Raw genomic sequence first — 22,464 nt, forward strand, 5'->3', positions numbered from 1 at the left:
CCTTTCATTTCCATTTCTATCTCTTCCTCTAGCTTCTCATACATGATTTTTTCAGGAGCTAGAAAAAAAAAGAGCAAAACAGATTTTTGAGCTCTAATTGCCCATCGCCATTTTATGAAGTAAAACATTCAATCTCCCTTGCAAATATACAGAAATTCACACACAAATACACATAAACACATGCCAAACAATGCACATAGTTGATGAATGTTGAGAATAGAGTAACTGAATGCTTTCAAACTTGTTTGCAATGTATACTTTTCTACAGGATTTTTTGTTTTGTTTTGTGCAGGATGGGGGAAGGTTTCTAATGGAACATGCCTTTATCATGCCTTAAATCCCTGAAGAAAACATTCAGCAATCCACAGGCTTATGAGATGCTTCTTGTTCTTTATCATCTCCCAGGGAAAGAATGTACTGGAATGCAATGATGCTATGCAAGAGGAATTGCTACTTGGAAGGAACATGCAGTTGCCAACCTGTCACTCTCAGATGGGTGCTGCACTCGGCTTGTCCTGCAGGATTAACTATTCTGCACTTGTATGTACCCTGGTGGTTCTGACCAACTTTCAACAATCTTAAACTGCACAGTGGCCCATCGTGTTTTAAGGAGCACAATGCAGACTCCTCAACTATGAGCTGATTGCACAGCCAGACCACGCAAGGTGTAGGTACACCCGTCATTATGCAAAAGAGTAACACATCATCTCCTTCTTTTACAAAAGTTTCTGAAGGCAGAGTTTCAAGAAACTCTGGTGCTCTGGCATCCGTTTCTGTGAAGTCTTCGCATGGAACAACATCAGGATAGTAGACCCTGCTTCTTTGCTTCTCAGCTTCCTGTGATCTTTGGGATGTAGATATAAACAAGCTGGAAGTTTTCTTGGATGACTCTTGTTTAACTTCAGATGCTTTAAACTGACAATCTTTGGCTGCTTTAAAGCTTTTAGTATCTGATTCAAGGGTAATTTTTGTTACTGCTTTGACTTGTGCTTCTTTAGCTAGGTGAGAATAAAGTTAGGAAAAGGATTAGGTCAGACATTTTTCAGGAATAAAAAGCATCCTTACATTTAGATGGGGAGGAAAAACAAACATTAATTATTTCTGGAAAGAATGCCCAGCATATTAAGGTTACAAGGTATTAAAAGTGAGAGATTGTTCTTTTAAGAGCTCCCTTTCTGCTGGACTAAGCCTAAGATCCACAAAAGTCCTGTAGGCTTAAGTGGCATTAAGTCTTGGATAAGGCATAATACAAGTCTGTGTCTATCTTTGCTTTTGAGAGCCTCAGTGTAGAAAGTAGAAACAGATGATTATGCAAAGCACATTACACAGCTCAGTAGTAAAGAAAGAGAATTCATTATCTAAGAACCAAATCAATGTTACAGGGTCAATGGCTTCCTCATTATTTTTCTGCTTTCAACACCTTCAAGAAATACAATCACATGTCTAGCATGGCAATAAGATATTTTTTAGTTGTCAGTAGTGGTAACACCACTGACATTTTAATATGCTAATGTCAGGAGAAAGGAAGGGAGCCTTAGGAAAAATAAACACTTAGATCTCAGGGCAAGTAAAAGTTACAGGCTAATTCATTAGCTCAATAATACAGAACTCGCACCCATTAACCCTTTTAAGCATATTGCCCTATATTGCAAACCTGATATGTTGGAAACAGGTTGTACCCCTCTAGTCTGAAATGACCGCATACATAGTTTAACTGGCCTGCTTTTCTCTCTTAAACTTCATCTTCAGGAAATAAAAAATTGCAAAAATTCCTAGCTGCCTGTTTTGCTTTACAGCTCACAGTGTATCATGACAGCTATAAAGTATTAAAAAGCCACAAAAGACTACTGTTACTTTCTGCAAAGAAGTATGAATTCAGAGCATATATTAATAGAACCATGAATGTGGAGGGGAAGAACCAAAGCATTGTTCCTAGAACTTTCTCTATTAAATGATTATTAAGGTAATTTGAATAAGCTATAGGTTGTGATAATGAAGTTGCAAAATATAAGTCATAATTTTTAAAGTCAGATAACCACCTTCGACTGTTAATATTGCAGCAGTTGTTGTTCCTCCATAATCATTATATACAGTACAACTGTACAGTCCTTGATCTATCAGCTGAGCATTTAAAATTGTGAGCTGTAGGACACTTCCACTTTGTGATATCTTCAATTTTTCAGACATTTCTATCCTTTTACCTTCGTGGGCCCAAAGAAACTCAGAGAAGAATTCATTTTCTAGGTCACATACAAACTGAGCAGCGTCACCAGATTTCACAGTTAGGTCTCTCAGTTGCAGAATAATCTTTGGAGGAACACCTTTCAGTTCTTGAACAGTGGCCATAGAGATTCTGGTGCTCTGAGATGTCTGGGAAAGGACTGTTGTGTGCGTGGCTTTTCCTTCTTCAACTGGTGTAGCTTTCATGGTCAACCTTTCAGATATGCTTTCAAAAACCTGTACACCCAATTCCTGTGATGGTTGTTGCATTGATTTCAATTCTTTTTTAAAAGCTTTTGTATTCTTCTTTGTGAAAGGAGTAACATGAAGTTCTGATATAGCCTGTGACCGCATAGACTCTTTTACATCTTTCCCAGAACTTTGCCTATCTATGGCTTGCACTGTGTAATCAAGTAACAAAAAATAAAAATGTTAGTATCTACAAAACTTTACTGAGCTGTGTTCTGAACAATGTCATACAGCATGGAGAAAGAAAATGATCTTCATATGAAAATTCAGCATGCTGGATGCATTATGCTTTTTACAGAAAGAATATCCATACACAGATATAAATGACAAGTGATGCCTAGTCTAGTCATGCAGCTGATAAAGAGTTGATGCTTTTTTCTTCTTTGACTTGTCTGTTTCAGTATCAGATGACTTACTATAGAACATGTTTAGGAGGTATTTTCTTTTCCTATCCAACCCCGTCCCGCCCTTTTTTTTTTTTTCCCTATGGGATACAGTGAAAATACCTTAGTCAATGCTATAACCATTATTTAATTCAAAGTTTTAAAAATCTGAACTTCCTTAGTAAAGTTATTCTTATTCTAGACCTATGTCAAGATAGTAATTCACAAATCTCCAAGTATGTTAGAGTTTAAATAGAAGAAATGGGAGTGGCTTGGTTACATATGGTAGGTACGATTAACATTAGCTGCTAAAGAAAAGGTGTGAAATGAAGAAGGAACATTAGTGACAGTGTGAAAGTGTGGTATACAACAAACTGAATCCCTCTAAAGTAAAAATGGGGCTTTACCTTCTGCAGTCACTGTAAGTGTAGCTGAACAAGTTGTTTCTCCAGCACTATTTCTTGCTTTACAAGAGTATTGGCCTGCATGCTCTAAGAAAGCATCTACTATTATGAGCATAACTGTGCCTGTAAACTCATCAAAGTGGAACACTAAGTCTTTTGTTGGCAGCATGAGCTGTTGATTATGAAACCACTGGATTTCTGGTTTAGGCATGCCAGATACTCTAGCTTGAAATCTGACTGTTTCCCCACTGCAGACCCTGCAGCATGAAATAGGCTGGATAAAGATGGGCCTTTGGCCAGTAGTCTCCTCCTTAAGTGAAACAGATGAAGAAACATGCCAGTGGGACGCTGCTGTAAGTTCTTCAACCTTTTTAAATCCTGAAAAGAAGCATGCCAACTTTTAATTTCTTTCCCTACACTACAATATATTTGCTCTCTCATTCAAGATTATTTTTTAACTTGCAACATAACAGCATGAACTATTCTAAAACATCATTAATAAAATCTGTTGCAAAAAAAAAAAAAAAAAAAAAAAAACAACAACCAAACAAACAAAAAAACATTTATGGTTAAATAATATTAAGGACAATATAAAAACTTAACAGCAAATTCTCCAGACAGTATTTCTTCTTTAAAGCTTTGATCACTATTTGATCAGTTTGTACTTCTAGGTGATCCTTCAGATCCCTTCCAACTCAGATCATTCTATATCTGAATGTGACTATTTCTTTTAATCTTCCCAAGTCTGGTACACACCCTTGTTTAACATGTTTTCAAAGCTTTCAAAATAATATATGTTATACAAAAGCTCTTACTAGGTTCTCCTCCCAGTCAAATGCAAAAATGTGAATGCAAAGCACTTCCATTAGAAAGAAGGTATCTCACATGTTTGGTGCACGTCAGATTCTAATGCTGGAGAGAATGAAACAGCAAAGTGCCTGGAACACTGAGAAATTGTGACATGTTTTAGAGACGCACATATGCATTGTGGACATTGGAAATGGTAGCAATTAGCTAAGTTAAAAGACAACAGACAGGGACTTACATGAGGGTTATATTAAGATTAGTGTTGGAACATAACCTAAACAAGATATTTTCTTTAATTGCACACTGTACCTTCTAACTTCAGGGTGGCAGTGCTTGTCACTTGTCCTACAGAATTACTAGCTACAAAGGTATAGATTCCTTCATCCTCTGGATATGCTTCAGCAATCTCCAGCTGGTAAGTGTCTTCAAACTGAGTCATTCTAAAGAAACGTGATGGCTTGATCTCTCTGTCTTTGCTGTACCAAGAGACTTTCAGATCTTCTCAAGCAACAGAAAGAAGAAAGTTTGTAAATAATTCTTAGACCAGTAAGTAAATATTACTTTTATATTTATGTCTGTCAGAAATCTTTAATCTCAAGTATATTTTTGTGTTTGAATATGCCTTGCATTAACTTTGGTAATATAGGATCAGTGAAAAGTTACACGTGGGTTGTTTTGATTTTACTCATCATACACCATAGGGTCCTGAGTTAAAAATCATTTCTCTTGTTTTAAAGTGTAAATTTTAAAATATTTTGCTACTGCTATAATTAGAGAAAATCACATTTTAAAAAATGTATTCCCATTTAAAACCTGACTGAACATTTCAAAATCACTAGGCTGAGCTGAACAGCTTGAAGAAAATAAAACTGAATCCCCTTTTGCTAAGAACAGTTTCTCGCCTCTTTTTTTTTGAAAATGTTATGTTTCACAGAACATATTTCTCAAGAAAGATCCTTTTTATGTACTTTTGTAATAATCCTAAATCAGATTTTTTGTTACTTGTATAGATTCTTGGAAAAGAAAAGTAATGAAGTAAACTACAAGCTCATCTCTTCTTGCATTGTATTACATTGTAAATAAAAAATTTTCACACATATAATGTGATTACTGTTATCAGAAGGAAGAGGAAGTGTTTTCAATAGCCAGCTGTAGTGTGTACCATTAAACAGTGTATTACCCTAGGCAATAAAAAGGTTTGCACATTACAAGTAGCCAGTATGTAAATCTATTTTGGGACTGTATTTAATAAAGGGAAGCTAGATGATTAGATTTGTATTTTTTAGAAAGGGGAGGGGAAAAAAAGCAAAAATGCAAAAAAAAAAAAAAAAAACCCACAAAAAAAACCCCAAGACCCTGGAGTTTGATGTGAAGTGGTGGAAAAGCAATTTATACATTGGTATAAATATAGATATGTGCTAACAGTATATTATGGAATTTTACACAGATGTCACTTAGAATTATTTTTAAAGTTGGAGTTTTATTGATATTTAAATAATTGTACATTCTTTGGGAAAGGAACTGGATCTTATTCTACGTTTTGCATCGTGAATATTTTATTACTACTCATACTGCAGACCACTTGTTAAAGTAAAGAAAGCTAGGTTCATTTTGTTCTATATTAACTTGGAAAGAATTACTGAAATCATAAGATTATTCTTTTTGCCTGAAACTGGAGATGTTAAGAAAAATTTTTAAAGGGACTTCAAGAGACTATAAGTCCTTTCTATGCTAGGAAAATAATGTAATGGCAGTTTACAATTTGCAGAAACGCTGAGGAATATTAGGATGTAGAATTTGGTCCATTTCTTCAGTTAATTGATATGATGCTGTGTGACATCAAAACTGTTGTTATATTCATGTAATTTTTCTGTCATGATATTTTGTTTAGAAACTTTTCACATTATTGCACTGACACAGTTTTGCAACTTCTGTTAGCATTTGAGACTCCCAAGTTTCTAAAGACACATTTTTTGGCATGCCAAATGTGATAGAAATTTGATTTAGAAATGCTTATTTTTTAAGATAGTTTAAAACTTCCATGCTTGCTGCCATCTTTGATGTATGACTCCTAGTTGTCAGTATAACGTTTTGCAGTGTGCATCTGTCAAATAAATATACCTCAAGGGAAAGGCTGATTCAAGTCCATACTCTGCAGCATCTTTTTTGAGTTAAAAATGAAAAATTCTGAGAGGTGAAAAGATGTACAGTATTTCATTAAACCCACCTGTCCCAGTAACTCTGCACTGAAAATGAGCAGATTGTCCCTCAGATGTTACTGCATCCCGAAGAGGTACTATGACAGCAGGCGGATACACTGGCACCTCTAGCTCAGGAGAAACAACTTCTGGGACTAAAGGATAAGAAAAGTAATTTTTAAAGAAAAAGGTTATGTGTAACTAAGTATTGACTATAAAATTTCACAGACATTGTGAGTGTGGCAAACTCACTTTCCACTGAAAGTGAAGCTGAAGTTGTAGCAACTCCATAGTCATTTTTGGCTTCACAGGTATACACAGCTGAATCTTCAGGAAAAGTTTCAATCAGCAATAGTGTATATTCTTGTGCGTCATGAAGAAATTTGCATTTGAAACCTGGGGAAAGCTGTTGATCGTCTTTGTACCAGGAAACTTTGGGCTGTGGTTTCCCTGATATCACTGCACAAAAGCGGGCAGGTTTACCAGACTCCACAGTGGTTGGCTGTAGCTCCTGCATAATCTTTGGTGGCTCTGGAGCTGCAATTCAGAAAGTGGAAGAAAGAGAGAGGGGAAGAGAGAGAGAAATCTCACAATTGGTATTTATCATGGGTTCTAAAATGTTAGCAAGTAATTTTTCAATTTTAATCTTATTGTTCCCAATCTTGCTTGCTCAAGAAAATCTGCCATTTTTCTTGATAGGAAGGGAATAATCTAGAAGCAACTGTCTTAATAGAAGTAGTTATGTTGAGATATGTTTTTTTCTCTACAGAATGCCTCCAGCATTTGTTAGTTTGGTCCCTCTGGCAAGGTCCACATGAAAATAAAATAGTTCTATTTGAACTTGATAATTTCCAGGTCTAAAAAATTATGGAGTAAAAATGGACTGATCATTTTCTTCTACTACTTCAGTAGAGCAAGAAATATGTATGAGGCTTTTGGCAATGTTCTAGAACTAAGATTCCCTTTGCATATACTTTTTAATTTCAGGGTTAGATTGTGAGAAATGTTATATAAATTACCAGAAAAATACAGGGTAATAAATAAAGTAAAAATGTTGGTTTGGGGTATACATACCATTCACATAGAGAACAACAGAACTCCTATTCCGTCCTGCAACAAAAGTATATTCTCCAGCATCAGAGTAGGTGGTTTCAAAGATGCTCATTCGATGAATTCTCCTTTCCACCACATAGCTATATCTCTCCTCATAATGGAAGTTGATCTCAATGCCATCCTTGTACCACTGTGGTTCAATGTCATCTTCATTAACTTCAAATTCAATTTCAGCTCTTTGTCTTTCAATGACCTATGGATAAGTATTAGAAATATTAAAATAACATTCATGTTTTTCCAGGTGTTCTCACGCTCTAGTAAAACTTTTCAGAGGAAGGCTCTGACCTTACAATTGCTTTTTTCTTTTTTTTTTGGGGGGGGGAGGTTTTTTGGCTTAGATATTGCTGCTCCTCTTTTGCATGATTATTTGTATTAGAATAATAAAGTTATAAAATATTTATTCTTCATTGTATACTGTACCTGAATATCTTTACGGACACTTCTGATACGAACGTCACGACCTTCCACTATCAAATTGGCACTAGATGTGTTTCCACCTGCTACTACAGTGTACTGACCAGCATCAGACATTCTCGTGGAAGGAATAATGAGACGATGGACATATTTTTCACGCTGAATTTTCATCCTAAGGAAATCAGAAAATAAAGTAAACAAATTATTTCCTGGGGGAAAATGCATTTTAAAAGTCTATACAGTGTAGGAGCAATCATTTACCTGTCACCAATCTGAAGTTCTTGTCCATCCTTCATCCACTGGACCTGAACATCAGGTTCTGAAATTTCACATTCAAAAATAGCCCTCTTCTTTTCCACAACTTTAATGTCTTTAATATGCTTCCTAAATTCAATGTGGCGAGCTGGGGGAGGGTGAAACAGAATGAGTGCCATCCTTCTATTTAACTCATTATTAGTCACTAAATATACAAATCAAGAGTCCAAATACCTTCCACATATAAAGTGGCTGATGAAGCTGCTTTTCCAGCTACAAAACTGTATTCTGCAGCATCACCAAAATGCACATTCCTTATTGAGAGTGAGTGTGTGAGCTTCTTCGTTCGTATCTGGCATTTGTCTGTTGATTTTATTTCCACCCCATTCTTTAGCCATTTATATGAGATACCCTCATAGTTAACAGTAACTTCAAATGTTATTGTATCTTTCTCTTCAGCATTGATGTCTTTTAGCATCGAGGTAATTAGGATGGCTAAGAGGAAAAAAAAAAAGAAAAGAAAATGGATATGGTTTAGGGTTTTTATTTTAAACACATTTCAACTGGGCCAGAAGTGTTTAAAATCTTTAAGACAGGTTCTGATTTTTTGTGATATTTGAAGAAAAGCTTGAGTTTCTGTGTTCAGAATCAATACTACAATTAAACTTCTCCAAACTTCTGAATGACATAAGATTCCAAAATCTGTCTCCTGTGGTGACTTGACAGTTAGGCATGTTAGTCTGAACATCCAACCTAGGATGTTTCAAATGTAACCTAGGTTACTTAAGGTTATTTTAAAATCTCTCTACAATACTCCTGGTTTTGTCTGAATTGCACATGCTTTACAATAAACTCTAGTATATTCAAACTATAAAATATTTGGTTAATTTCATATTCACATACGTTTTACAGTCAGAGTGGCACTGACTCTGTCATTTCCACAGACAAATGTGTATTCTGCAGAATCTTCACTGCTTGTGTTCATGATGTTCAGCTGATGGAGTTTCCCCTGGACCACTATTTTGAACTTTTCACTCATTTCAATCTCCACACCATTTTTCAACCAGACAGCAGGTACATTGAAATGAGAAACTTCACACTGAAAAGAGGCAGTTTTGGTCTCAGGGATCTCAATGCTTTTCATGGTCTTTGTGATGTGTATGGCTGTGGGTAAAAAAAAAATAATTAAAAAATTAAAAAGATAGAAAAGGATTTTTTTAATGTCTTTATGTGTGCAGGACTTAAAAAAAAAAAAGGATAGAAGTCTACTAAGTGGGAGATCTGTTCTATGAGTTGGTATAGCAACTCATATTCTTTCTTATAGACTTGTAATACTTACTTTCCACAAACAACTTTGCTTTACACTCCAGTTGTCCAACAAAAGCTGTGTATTCTCCAGCATCAGCAGGAGATATATTATGCAGCATCAGCTTGTGGACTTTCCTTTGAGATATCATCTTGTATTTGTCACTTTGCTTCAGCTCAACATTTTTGTGGAACCACCGAACTGGTACAGTATCATGGGATACACTCAGTTCAAAGGAGACAACAGCATTTTCCAAAGCAGTCACATCCTTTGGTTTCTTGATGATCTTGACAGCTTAAGGAAGAAAGTTAACAAGATTCATAAGTGTATTTGATGTGAATTTCAAACCCCACATTAGAGGAAACATTCATAATAGATGGACTTACTTTCAACATGAAGTCTGGCATTTGCTCCTATCTTTCCAAGCTTAAAGCTATAAACGGACTCATCAGTGACAACACAGTGTTTGATTTTTAGTGTGTGAACAGTTCCTTTCACAGAAATTTCATATTTGTCATTTGATTCAAGTTCAACACCATTTTTAATCCACAGAGCTCCTTTCACATCAGGATGGGAGAGTTCTACACTGAACACGGCCTCCTGAGTTTCTGTCACAGTCAAGTTCTTAAGAGTCTTCTTTATCTTAACAGCTGGAAAAAAATATTCAACTAAAATTAATACTAAACACAATAATCTTAATAAAACAGAATTATGGTTCTTATGGTTCTTCATTTTAAAATCAATTACATTATGTATTGATTTATATAATTTCTACCAAGGTGATTTATATAGTTTCTACCAGTGATGTGCTTGGAACACAAAAAGAACCATCACTTGTAGTATCCATCAGAAACAATTTTTCTTTATCTGATATATTTACTAAAAAACTAGAAAAAAGTAAATTTCTATCTGCCAGCCAGCACCTCAAATAAAATATGCTATTATTAAAATGCCATGCTAAATTCCAAAAATTCAGGCTCCAAAATACAGTAAGTTTTGCTACCTCAGATAGAGTGTCATAATGTAACATTGTTTTAAGAATGTTAAGGAAAATACCCTTGCATCTTAGAGCCTGATCCAAGACATAGTGAATGATGCTGGACTGAGCCTTAAAAGCATGAGTTATTTATTAAAAACAAAGAAACAAACAAACAAACAAACAACAAAAAAAACAGAAGACAAAAGCCAAAAAACTGACCTTCAACATTCAGTTTAGCAGACGTCTTAGAGCTTGCTATTTCATAGCTGTATTCACCCATATCATCCATCTTTGTGGCAGGGATATTAAGTCTCCTCTTTACACCATCAGTTTCAGCACGATACTGATCTGTCATAGGTAATGGTTTACCATTTTTTAGCCACTGGCCCTCTGATTCAGGATTCGCCACCTCACATTCAAAAACAGCTCTCTGGGACTCAGCTACAGTCAGGTCAGTGAGAGGCTTTGAAATGGCACCCCCTGTTGGAAAGCAGAAGCACATGTTTTGTTTGCTGACATGCATCTGTCAGGCAGAATCTGCCAGTCAGAATTTTTTGCCCCAATTTTCCACATGCCCATAGTCATTATGAGCTCTATGAATAATCAAGAATAGAATGTGACCTGAACATCATAAAAAGGCATTTTTCTGTCCTGGTTATTCCAATTTATTATTTTTATTATCAGCAAACATTTAAGAAAAAAAATAATCCTTTTCTACAACAATTATATTAAAAGCATACTGTAATATTCCCTTCTATGACTGTTGATTTAGCAAAACATATAAACACTTTCTTAAAAGCTATGTTGAATTCAATTTGCACATATCACAAAACATAAAGGAAAAAACAATGAGAATATAAAAGAAAAGATATATTAAAGGCTAAGAAAGTACAGAAAGAGCACACAGCTGCAACACTTACAAAGAACAGTACATTGAGTGTTATCTTTAACTCATGGTGAAATAAAACCTTGGACTTTAAGCTACTAACCTGCCACTATCAGTTTTCCAGATGTTTTCTTCTCTCCAGCATGAAATACATATTCTCCTTCATCATCTTTCATCATTTTCACCACTGTCAATTTATATATTTTACCATGTGCTTCAATTTTGTATTTAGGACCAGCCTTGATCTCCTGCCCTTTGAAATGCCAAATTACATCAATACCTGAATGGGAGAGCTCAACCTCAAAGGATACATTCTGTGTTTCAGTGCAGGTGATGTCGTGAAGTCCTCTGATAATCTCAATTTCTATAAAATAAATAAATAAACAAACAAACAAAAGAAACCCATGTAACAGATATGTTAGTTTTTTCCACTATTTTATACTGAAAAATTATTTCAAAATGAATTTGCACTGTAAACAAAACCTACCTTCAACTGTGACATTGCAACTTGTTTCGACTTTGCCAACCATTAACTTGTAATGTCCTCCATCTGATGCGTGTGTTCTGGTAACCACTAGCCTCTGTTTAGTACCTTTACACACAGCTTGTACACGTTCATCAGGCTTTATCTGATGATCATTTAGGTACCATTTGGAGGAATTTACATCTGGTGCTGATACTTTGCATTCGAGGATAGCTTTTGTTCCTTCGACTACATGAACATCTTTTAGAGGAACTATTATTTCCACACCTGGAAAAAATAATCATGAAAGTGTTACAAAACTTTGTTACAAAAATAATCATGAAATAGTTATACCTTTAAAAAGTAATTATAGTGAATCCAAAATCAAACATGACTTCCAATTCATGATAATGACTTACTGTACACGGTGACTTGTCCAGTGGTTGATAATTCAAGACCAGGAATGCTAAAAGAGTAAGTTCCACTGTCTTCTTTTGTTGCATCTTCTATCAATAACATGTGTGATTGTTTATCCAACACAATATGAATACGATCACTTGACTGAATTTCATGACCATCTTTCATCCAGACACCTTCCACATTTTCTAGAGAGACTTTAACTTCAAGTTGTACAATGTCTCCCTCGCAGACTTTTTGATCAGTAAGTCCTTGAAGAATAGTCATGGGACGAGCTATGGAACAAAATGAAGTTAATTAATCCCCATAATGGAATATTAAATACTAAGGCAGTCTGGTATATAGTAAACAGCATCTATGATATATAGATGATATAACTATTAGATGTGCTTACGCTTCATCTTTAGTTTGCAGTGAGTCCTTTTCCCATCAACAACATAGCTATACTCTCCTTGATCATCTTTATTAACATCTTTAATAGTGAGGATTCGGCGACCACGACGGGATGCAATCATATATTTATGATTAGAACTGAGTTCAACATCACCATGATACCATTTTCCCTCAACGTCTTCTGGGGAAACCTCACACTCCAGTTCACCTGTGAAGGATTCTGGGACTTCAACATCCTCAAGTTCTGTAATAAACTCAACCATAGCACCTACAAGTAAAAATAATTACGTTCATGAATGAGTTTGTTTAGATTACCCATGATTAAACATTTCTTATTAAACTGAACCTAAGGAAATGCATATATATGCAAATATTGTTACCATTTTAAATAAACGTATCTTCAAACTTTCATATTGGATTCCAAAAATACAAAAGCAGTTTGAACCTTTCCTAGTGCATTAGACATTAGTCTAAATTGTTTTATTTCTTCCAGAAGTAGATTTCACTTTAAAAGTACTGCATAGTTGTAAGCTGTGCTTCTTACCTTCAACAGTAAGCTTTGCAGTAGTTTTTACAGATTCATCCTCTACCAGTGCACAGCTATAGTCGTCAGCATCAGACATTTCTACTCCTAGTACAGAAAGAAAGTGAGCCTTTCTGTCTGAGTGCATCCTGTATTTTTCTCCAGAATGAATCTCAATTCCATCCTTAAACCATTTCACTTTGATGAAGGGTTCTGATGTCTCACATTCAAATGTTGCCATGGAGTCCCTCTCTTTAGCAACGATATCTTGTAAATTCTGGATGAAGCTAATTAGCTGCTTGGCTGCAAAACAGTATGTAATGAATCAATAGTTCACTTATACAAGTTTAACTACAATAATCCCTATGATATGCAGCAGGATAAAAGTAAGAAATTTAAAATTACCTTGAACTAACAGGAAAGCATGGCTGGAAGTTTCACCAGCTATATTAACTGCCTTCACCATGATGCTGGCAGAATCATCAGAAGTCACATCTCTGATGACCAGCTCACAGACATTATCTTCAGGCCAGTACCAGTATATACGATCAGTCCTTTCAATCTGCACACCATTTCTGAACCACTGGCACTCAGGGTCTGGTTTTCCCACCACCCTCACACGGAAGTGGGCATCTGTGCCTTGGGCTACAGTCTGGCTTTGAATTCGTTCAAATATCTTGGGAGCCTCCATGCTTGGACTAAGTTCAACCTTCTCTGGTTTGAATGTTGGAATGGTGATTTTGCCTTCAGGAGGAAGAGCTTTCTTCTCTTCCTCTGGGATCTCTTTGGTCCAGTGAAGAAGTTCCTCTTTTGTCTTTTTTAGCATTTCTTCATATGATTCATCCTTTTTGCGAGACTTAAGTTCCACAGCAGTGATGGCTTCATAATAGCCTTCTTCTGTTCTGCGCTTGAATTTACTGCGCAGCTCTTCAGATTCCTCTGACAGTTTCTCATGAGTGATTCTTTCAGCTCTTTTAAGTTTCACTACTTCTTTGGTTGTTGCCTCTGCAGGCTTGTCAATCTTCTGTACCTCAAAGAGAAGTTTTCCAGGCTCTGTCAGCACAGGTTCATGCCTGGGTTCAGGAGCCCGACGAAGAACTGATCTGAAGTCTTCCCTCTGCTGGATCTCAAGTTTCACCTTATGCTCAATAAAGCCTTCTGGATTCTCTGCAGTGACTTTCACCTCTCCTGTGTCATATGATTTGCAGTCTACAATATCCAGGTAGTGGATCCCATCATAACGGAGTCTAAACCTTTTGCTCTTACGAATGAGCTGACTGTTAAGGTACCAGTTGACCTTGGGTAGGGGATAACCAGTGACACGACAGCGGAATCGTGCTGTTTCACCTTCCAAGACTCTTGCAGGTTCAGGGACCAAAACAAGCTCTGGCTTTTGTTTCTCCTTTTGATCCATTGCAACTGCAGGAAGAGCACCTTCATGCGCCATTCTTTCTAACTCTTCAATTCGCTGCATTCCTCTTCTGCCTTCTGGCAACTGAGATTCTTCCACAAGGCTTTTCTCGTCCTTCACAATCAAGGTAGCAGATGTATGGTCTGTACCATATTTGTTAGTTGCCCTGCAAGTGATCACACCACTATCTCTGGAATAGGCTACTCCATAGTCCAGGCTACAGTACCCAAACTCATTGATCATCCGGAGTCTGTTAGCTGCCTCCAATGGTTTGCCATCATGCAACCATTCCACCACCATAGTTGGGTCACCAATTGGTGTAAGCCTGCACTCAAAATGTGCTGGTCCAAATTGCTTGAGCCTTAATGATGTGAGCTTCTTCTTAAAAAATGGTTTCTGTTGCTTTTCTTTGTCATAAAGATCCCCCTCCTCCCATTGCTCTTGACCATAACGCAAATGGAGAGGCTCTAACTCTGGTGCTGCAATCTCCTTGGCTTTGTAAGTCCCTTTTGGAATGATTAGTTTCCTTTCTGGTTCTGGTTCAGCATGTTCAACTTCAACATTCACCTTGCACCGAGTAGTGTCCCGCCCAGCTTTATTGATAGCAGTAGCTGTATACCATGCAGCATCTTGCCTGGCAGTGGATTCAATGTTAAGGGCAGCGGCCCCTTTTGTTCCCTCAATCCTGAAATATTAAAAACAGTTTTTTTAAAACCTTCTTCACTTCTCCAAAATAAGATCAAAGCCTCCAAAGGCAATTCACCGAAGGATTTGGATGCATTATTTACATTTATTCATATTTGAGTGCAATACATAGGAATCAAATAGACAAGGATAATAAAATGCAGTCTTGCAGCCAGTGTCAGTTTTGCATGCAGATAACTGCAAAATTGGAGACTGAGAAAGGCTCTCTTAATCTCTGTTGTAAATTGGCTTTTCATAATACAAAATATACTACTATACAACCCAGAAAACATTGAGGGAATCCTACAGAACATTTTCTGTCTCTCAGCTGTGCTGTAAATGCAAAAGCTGCTATTGTTTTAAGAAACCATTGGTCTAAGTCCTTAGTTTATTCCTTCCATGGAAGCAAAGACTTCTAGTGCTTTGTAGGAGGCACTTAGTATTTACCAGGACAGAGATTATTAACTCCTTTACTATTAAAAACAAAATCAACAAACAAAAAAACACATGACTGCTTACTTTATTCTGGGATATTTATGAGGTACAATGATGTCACTATTCTTCAACCATACAATGTCAGGATTAGGGTTGCCAGTTGCTTTCACAGCCATGTGCAGTCTAGAGCCTTCTTTTACACTAACATTCTTCAGCCTTTCCACGAAGTGTGGTCTGACTAGGTCTTCCTTAGCTGAAATAGCAAAGGAAAGTAATTTAGTAAGAGGAAATGTCAGAACCATAATTTTTAATAGGAAACATTATCCAGCCTCCTAATAACAGCATGTTCAATAGATACCTTCTACAGACAATGTCACTGATACAGAAGCTTTGCCTGCCCTATTCTGAGCAATTACAGCCCATTCACCAGAGTCCTCAGGCATAGCAGGAACAATGATCAATGACTGAGTGCCATCTTCTTTAATCACTATCTTATGGGTGTAATCGTTAACCACTTGTTGACCTGCAGATACAAATGAACAAAAAACATTCTACTCAGAATGTGTCCCAAGATGTTAAATACTCATAAAAGAATAACCTTAAAAAATAATCTTATGTAAATAAGAACTGTGTACCATTATGGAACCAATATGTCTCTGGCATAGGTCTGCCAACAACTTTCAAGTCAAATCTTGCTGTCTGCCCCTGTGAACATTTGACTGATGTAGGTTTCAGAACAAAAACTGGCTTATACAGTCTCTCTAGTTGTCCTTCATCAGTTTCATCCAGTCTGCGTGCAGGAGAACGAGAAGGAGAGCTGCGGGCAGGAGAACGAGAAGGAGAGCGTGGAGAAATAGACCTGGAAGGAAAAGAGATATGTATGACAGTGTCATGTAGCAGTCTGTTTACATGATAAACAAAGTTCAAATTTTGTCTTTAGCATAATATATATTAAAGAGTGTTATCAGTTTAGCTATGTGAGAAATTGCGTAGTCTATTTTCTTTATTTTTGAGATAATTTGTATAGCCAAATAATAAAAGCATATGCCAAACTCAGAGAAATTCTTTTTTTTTCAGATACTGTAAATTCAGAGATGTAACCCGTGTGTTTTTGTGCATGTGTGTGCATATGTCTATTGTAAATACCCTATCCCTGGAAGTGTGCAAGGCCAGGATGGATGGGGCTGTGGACAGACCTATAGAGTGGCTAGCAACCCTGCCTACAGCAGGGCAATTGAAACTTGATGATATTTATGATTCCTTCCAACCCAAGCCAATCTGTGATTCTGTGAACATTGGATGAACGCATAGCTATTACTAGGGTAGGACTTCAGAGTTGCATGCAGTAACAGAATTCCAAATACCAATACTATTTTTTCCCAAAACATAAGCACTTTAAGAAAAATATATGATTGCTGAGGTTGTAAATCTAACTCCATGGCTGGATATGTATGTGAAAGATTGTACTCTAGAGAGCAGCAATGCTTATTAAGAAGGCGAATCAGAGAAAAGATTGGCACATAAATCGGTATGAGCAATGAGAACAATGTTTTGAATTTCTCTAGAGGCATGCAAGCTCCAATAAGTTTACATTCTGTGTAATGAGTGTGTGGACAGTTTTTATTGCAGAAATTGAAGTCTCATGAGAAGTATATTACTATGTATGTACCTGTATCGTCTCATAACTTCTGGTCCTGGCATATAACCTGGAGTTGCCGTGGGTGCAACTGGCTCAACATAGAGCTTTGCTGAGCAAATGGCATTTCCTTTCATGTTACTGGCAAAGACAGTATAAATTCCTTCATCTTCAGGTAAAACAACAGGCAAACGCAGACTGGCACTACCATCTTGCAGAACTTCCATGTGGTAGTGCTCTCCATGTCTTATGCGCTTACCATCTTTGTACCATGCAATCTGCACAGAAAGAAACAGGAATGCTAAGTAAGCTTTCCAGAAGACAAACATTCAGTAGTAGGCTGCACATACAACAAACTACATACTTCAGATTTTCAGCTGATGCATTGTTACAGATCATGTAAAGGTGTTAAGCTTTTCTTAGTTAAGGGAAAGATGTTAGGCTAAAGTAACAAGTTTTCATAGCAGCCTGAAAAATCAGTCTTGGTATTCTAGGGCTATAAATAGAAACAAAATCCATTATGAGGGAGAGAAAAATGACTCATTCACTGTGCTTAGTACTTGTCTGTATGGTAACTCAGATAGCCAGAAGCAAGATCTACTTCCCAATTAAGCCTAATCTACCAGAGTGAGATGACTAACCAACCTAACACTATTGCATTAAGGGACAAAAGAAAAATCAGATTGATATCATCAGATTGCATTTCTATTGAGATTTGTTGTTTTCTGTGTAGAATAAGAATTTATGATGCTGAGATGTTAAGGGAGAAAATGAATTTTTATAAATGGATAAATGTCATGCAGGTTCATAGTACCTTTGGCATTGGGTATCCAGTTGTCTTGCAATGGAAAGTAACACCAGTGCCTTCAAAGATTCTGTAATTCTTTAATCTTAAATCAAATCCTGCTTCAATTGCTTCAGATTCAGAAATATCAACCATCATCTCCTCTCCATCTTCCTCGAGAAGTTCATCGAGGGTGGTCTTAATAATTCTGAGTTCTATTTCCTTGATAAGTCTTTCTTCGAAAGAAGAAATGTGGAATTCCTATATAGAAAAGCAAGAGCATTAGGTGTGTTTGTCAAATAATGTTATTCATTATTTATTTAATAACTTAAATAAGTGACTTGCACTGGTAAAATTAAAAAAGATTATAAACAGCTTGTCAGTATTCAAAATAAGCAGTAGACATACCTCATCTTCCACAAAAGTTCTGACCAACACTGTATCTTTTGCCATTTTCTTCCTAATTAAAGCTTGTTCTTTTTCGTATTCTTTATCAAAGTCACCATATGAAATAGGTGGGGCTACCTCAGCCACTTTAGGTTCCTGGACATATGCAGTCACTTGAGTTTGGTACATCATTTCTTGTTGGGATTTTATGTAGGCCTCATAATCATCTAGGAATTAAAAATATATTAATTTAGTAAGTGGTTATAGTTTTCACTGGATTGAAATAGAAAACAAGTACAAACTTATTTTACTGTTTATGGAGGGGGGAGGTTTTTTTTGTTTGTTTTTTGTTTTGATTGAAGTAGCAATTGTCCATCTAGCCAATAAAATGCAAGTAGTAATAAAATTTAAAGACTAGTGCCTTCAGATGAGCTTTTAAAAAGTTTTATTTTGCAAGTGTGCTAATTCTCAAGGTGGAAGTACTTTCAGTGACTGTGTTTATTAATTTTTTTTATTTACTATTTACACCACTCTGTCTCTGGCAACCTCTTTTGCATTTTATGAGGACAGCTGAAAACTGTCTAAGCTAACTTCTTTTCCTTTAATAGATCAACCTATTATTTGTTTAAATTTTGCCCATATAACCCTGTTAATGTCTTATATAGACTATTGTGAACACATACATAACATTCCTATAGCTGCACATTCTAACAAATATAAATCCTTCAAGAACCTGATGTCAAATACTCTGCCTTGCAGAAACAGAACTACTAGTTAAAACAAATATTAGTGTGCTCTCTTTAGGTTTCTTATACTAACTAAACTGAACTGCAAAGAATTCGCAGCACAGCTTAAAGTGGGTTTCTCTTTTTAAAATGAATTTTCAAAAATGTTTTCCCCATTCCTTTAAATGCAGTGTACCTTCTTCTAGTAAGGAGACCGTTGCAGAAGCTTCTCCAAATTTGTTACGAATTACAATAGTGTATTCTCCGGCATCATCGGCAAAGGTCATGGAAATTTCAAGTTTGCATTCCCCAGTTTCTCGTTTATAACTTACTTTGTATCTATAGAAAATACAGAAATAAAAGCAGACTTTTTTGTGATTTTGCTTTTAATAGTAATTCTGATCAGTTGTACAACCAACTTATAAATGAAAAACAAAAACTTTTGCTGGTAATATTAACTGTGAATCTGCTGAAAAGCATAGAAAAGTAATTCAGAAACTATAACACAAGCTATTTTCTTTCTCATGTCACTCAGAAATGGGATGCAAAGAGCAGAACTGAAATTTCAGGGATCTACTTCCTAGGCAAAGTGAAATACTATATTCTGTGTGCATATAGTTTATTCTAGTACGGATTGTCATATGGGTTGATATATTTCAATGCTATTAATGTATATTTTTTTCTCAGCTGGAAAATGTGTTGCTTTCTACAGACAACATTTGTGTAGACAGAACTCAACATCATACAGACAATATAAAACAAATTTAAAATCTCTTCTTGATTTGTCTTTAAAATGCATAACATTTCACATTTTATGATGTTCTGAATACTTATATTTTAAATCTTAGCAGACCTAGCATCACACAACAGGGTATGATCCTATAATTTTTTACATAAATGAGTGCTGCTGTAAGAATGAAAGAAATTGGCTCAGCATTAATAAGGAATCAAAATTATGTTATTCTGAATGACACAGTTTTAAAAATTATGTTCAAATAGTTTATGCACATTGAAATACCTGTAGCCAGTCGTAAGAGGAACTCCACCTTTTTTCCAGTAGACGTGTGGCTTTGGGTTGCCCCCTACTTGGCACTCAAAAATAATGCTCCCACCTTCAATTAATTTGTGTACTACAGGTTTTCTTATGAAGAAAGGAGGTACAGGTTCTCCTGATATTTCCTCTGCTGCTGCAGAGACATCTTCCATTACAACATCCTTTGTCTCCACATAGCTGAAACAAGATTACAGTGCAGGTTAAGTGATCAGATGTCTGAAGCTGTCATAAACAGCTTGGAAGAAATTAATGGCCACCATAGAAGCAGGCTGCTTAGGAGGTGACCTTACCTTTTCTCTTCTGTAACAACCTTCTCAGAAATGGTTTCTCTAGTCTCAGTTTCTTCTGCAACTGCAAGGCAAATAATATACAGCAGATTAGGCAATGCTTTTGAATAGTGCTTAAGCAATGAGTTTAGCAAACACAAAATAAGAGAAGTTTAAGTAGCATTTCTCAGAGGACTGGGTACTTTCATTGAGAGAGCTGTCAGCTCACAATTAGCCTTTTTTTTTTTTCCTAATATCCTCTTGCAGACCTGTTTCCAAACAGCCCTGGAGTGTAATTCCAGGAATATGCTCTACTTGAGCTCAACTGACAAAATGTTGAAGCTATATTATAAGTAATGTCCAGTTAAAAAAATGATAATCTTCCTTCATAGATAGGTGTACTTACCCTTTACATGCAAGTGGCAAGATGTGCTGACACTCCCAGCCTTATTTGTAGCAGTGCAGGTAAATCTTCCACTGTCTTCTGCAAAGGCTTCACGAATTACAAGGCGAGCAAGTCCTGCTTTGAAAGTGATCTGGAAGTCCATTGAACTCTCAATCTTGTAGTCTTCCCTGTACCACGTAACAGTAGGCTGAGGGTGACCAGAGATATGGCATTCCAGAGTGACAGACTCACCTTCAGTCACAGTCTTATTTTTGAGACCCTGTATGACAAAAAAAAAAAAAAAAAAAAAGGGAAGGGAAGGGAAGGGAAGGGAAGGAAAAATCAAAATCAAAGTCAGTACTGATTTTCACTACTAAACAGATATTTTTAGATTGTATATTAGGAAAAACTTCTTAGAAAAATTGATAAGGCATTGAAACAGGCTGCCAAGGGAGGTGGAGTCACTGTCCCTGGAGGTTAGTGGGCATGTTGGCTATGGTTGACAGTTGGACTAGATTATCTTAATGGTCTTCTCCAATATTAATGATTTTATGATTCTTTGATTAAATAACTAAAATCTCTTGAAGTGGAAAATTTAATTACTATTTCAAAACAGTATTATGTTCAACAATGTATCCTTGAAAAAAAGTGATATTTTCCAAAGGAAATATTTGAAAGTGGATGTGGGAACCCTGAAAATAAAAAATATAATGTAACATGATGTTTACATAGATAAAGGAGAGTAATTATTTCAGTGAAAAATGGGAAATGACTTTGTGAAATATCTGGGGACTCTCATCTTCGCAACAGACATTCAGAATAGTTAGTATACAGGATGAAATGTATGTTTTCATGGTCAAGACTTCAAAGATAAAGAAAAAAAATCAGAATAGAAAATGCATGAAAACACCTTGTAACTAACTTAATATACATAAAAATTACTTACCCAGACTAAGGTGGGTGGAGTCACAGGTATTTCTGCAGGCATAGGTACTCGGGCAGTTTCTGTCACCTAGATTGTTCAAAAGCATAATTAATAAACATCTCACAGTGCAAAGGAAGAAAACAGCAGAATTATGTATGGAGAAATCTTTGTTTGCCATAGGTAAATATTAGATCCTTAGAAGAGTTTGCACAAAACAGCAAAGAGATAAAAGGCAAATGTTGTAGAAGTGAAAAACTGGAAGGATGAGATAATAACCAACTATATTTTTAAAGTGAAAGTCAGTCAGAGAGACTGAAATTTACTTAATGACATACCTTTGCTTCACTCTCTTTCCGCAACATCAGGTGATCTTCTCTCACTGCTTCACCTTTAATGCTTATATCCATCTCTTTTTTTGTCTCAACATCATAATGAGTTTTATACGTCTCGGCAGCCTCTGTGAAGGGAAACTGTGGAGGAGCTGAGTCTGGTTTTATTTTGACTTCATGAGGCTTTAGCTGAGGTGATTTCACCGGCTTGGTGATCTTTTGTGCAGCAGAGGTAGCAGATAACTCCTTTTCCAGAGTAGCCATGGCAGACCCTGCTATTGAAACCTATAGAAAAGAAGAGAAAGTGTTAAAGCTCTGTAATTCTCCTGATTGCAGAGAAGGCATGCTATATTTCTTGAGCAGATTGCATATGCACCACTTGATCCCTGTGTTATTTTGTTGACAACACAAAGACTACATATACAGAAAAGAG

The 22,464-nt window shown here is 36.2% G+C and overlaps 1 protein-coding gene across 1 annotated transcript in view; it reads right to left on the minus strand.

The window, feature by feature from the left end:
- TTN (titin) overlaps window positions 1–22,464 on the minus strand; it is a 237,676-nt gene that overhangs the window by 198,878 nt on the left and 16,334 nt on the right. Inside the window, exons 15-44 of the mRNA XM_065750962.1 lie at window positions 22,038–22,316; window positions 21,724–21,789; window positions 20,799–21,057; window positions 20,417–20,477; window positions 20,091–20,303; window positions 19,269–19,411; window positions 18,369–18,574; window positions 17,991–18,221; window positions 17,210–17,454; window positions 16,176–16,399; window positions 15,899–16,063; window positions 15,625–15,793; window positions 13,416–15,106; window positions 13,032–13,313; window positions 12,489–12,755; window positions 12,097–12,369; window positions 11,702–11,965; window positions 11,318–11,578; window positions 10,548–10,808; window positions 9,736–9,999; window positions 9,383–9,643; window positions 8,947–9,207; window positions 8,278–8,538; window positions 8,050–8,191; window positions 7,795–7,960; window positions 7,336–7,567; window positions 6,514–6,798; window positions 6,291–6,416; window positions 4,373–4,561; window positions 2–58 (exon numbers count right to left, since the gene is read on the minus strand). Coding sequence (XP_065607034.1) covers window positions 2–58; window positions 4,373–4,561; window positions 6,291–6,416; window positions 6,514–6,798; window positions 7,336–7,567; window positions 7,795–7,960; window positions 8,050–8,191; window positions 8,278–8,538; window positions 8,947–9,207; window positions 9,383–9,643; window positions 9,736–9,999; window positions 10,548–10,808; window positions 11,318–11,578; window positions 11,702–11,965; window positions 12,097–12,369; window positions 12,489–12,755; window positions 13,032–13,313; window positions 13,416–15,106; window positions 15,625–15,793; window positions 15,899–16,063; window positions 16,176–16,399; window positions 17,210–17,454; window positions 17,991–18,221; window positions 18,369–18,574; window positions 19,269–19,411; window positions 20,091–20,303; window positions 20,417–20,477; window positions 20,799–21,057; window positions 21,724–21,789; window positions 22,038–22,316 — 7,804 coding nt within the window. The remainder of the gene's footprint in view (window position 1; window positions 59–4,372; window positions 4,562–6,290; window positions 6,417–6,513; window positions 6,799–7,335; window positions 7,568–7,794; window positions 7,961–8,049; window positions 8,192–8,277; window positions 8,539–8,946; window positions 9,208–9,382; window positions 9,644–9,735; window positions 10,000–10,547; window positions 10,809–11,317; window positions 11,579–11,701; window positions 11,966–12,096; window positions 12,370–12,488; window positions 12,756–13,031; window positions 13,314–13,415; window positions 15,107–15,624; window positions 15,794–15,898; window positions 16,064–16,175; window positions 16,400–17,209; window positions 17,455–17,990; window positions 18,222–18,368; window positions 18,575–19,268; window positions 19,412–20,090; window positions 20,304–20,416; window positions 20,478–20,798; window positions 21,058–21,723; window positions 21,790–22,037; window positions 22,317–22,464) is intronic.

This window comes from Cyrtonyx montezumae, unplaced genomic scaffold (assembly GCF_038088225.1).
Source record: "Cyrtonyx montezumae isolate F1298 unplaced genomic scaffold, pur_monq_1.0 scaffold_7, whole genome shotgun sequence".
Taxonomy (NCBI): domain Eukaryota; kingdom Metazoa; phylum Chordata; class Aves; order Galliformes; family Odontophoridae; genus Cyrtonyx; species Cyrtonyx montezumae.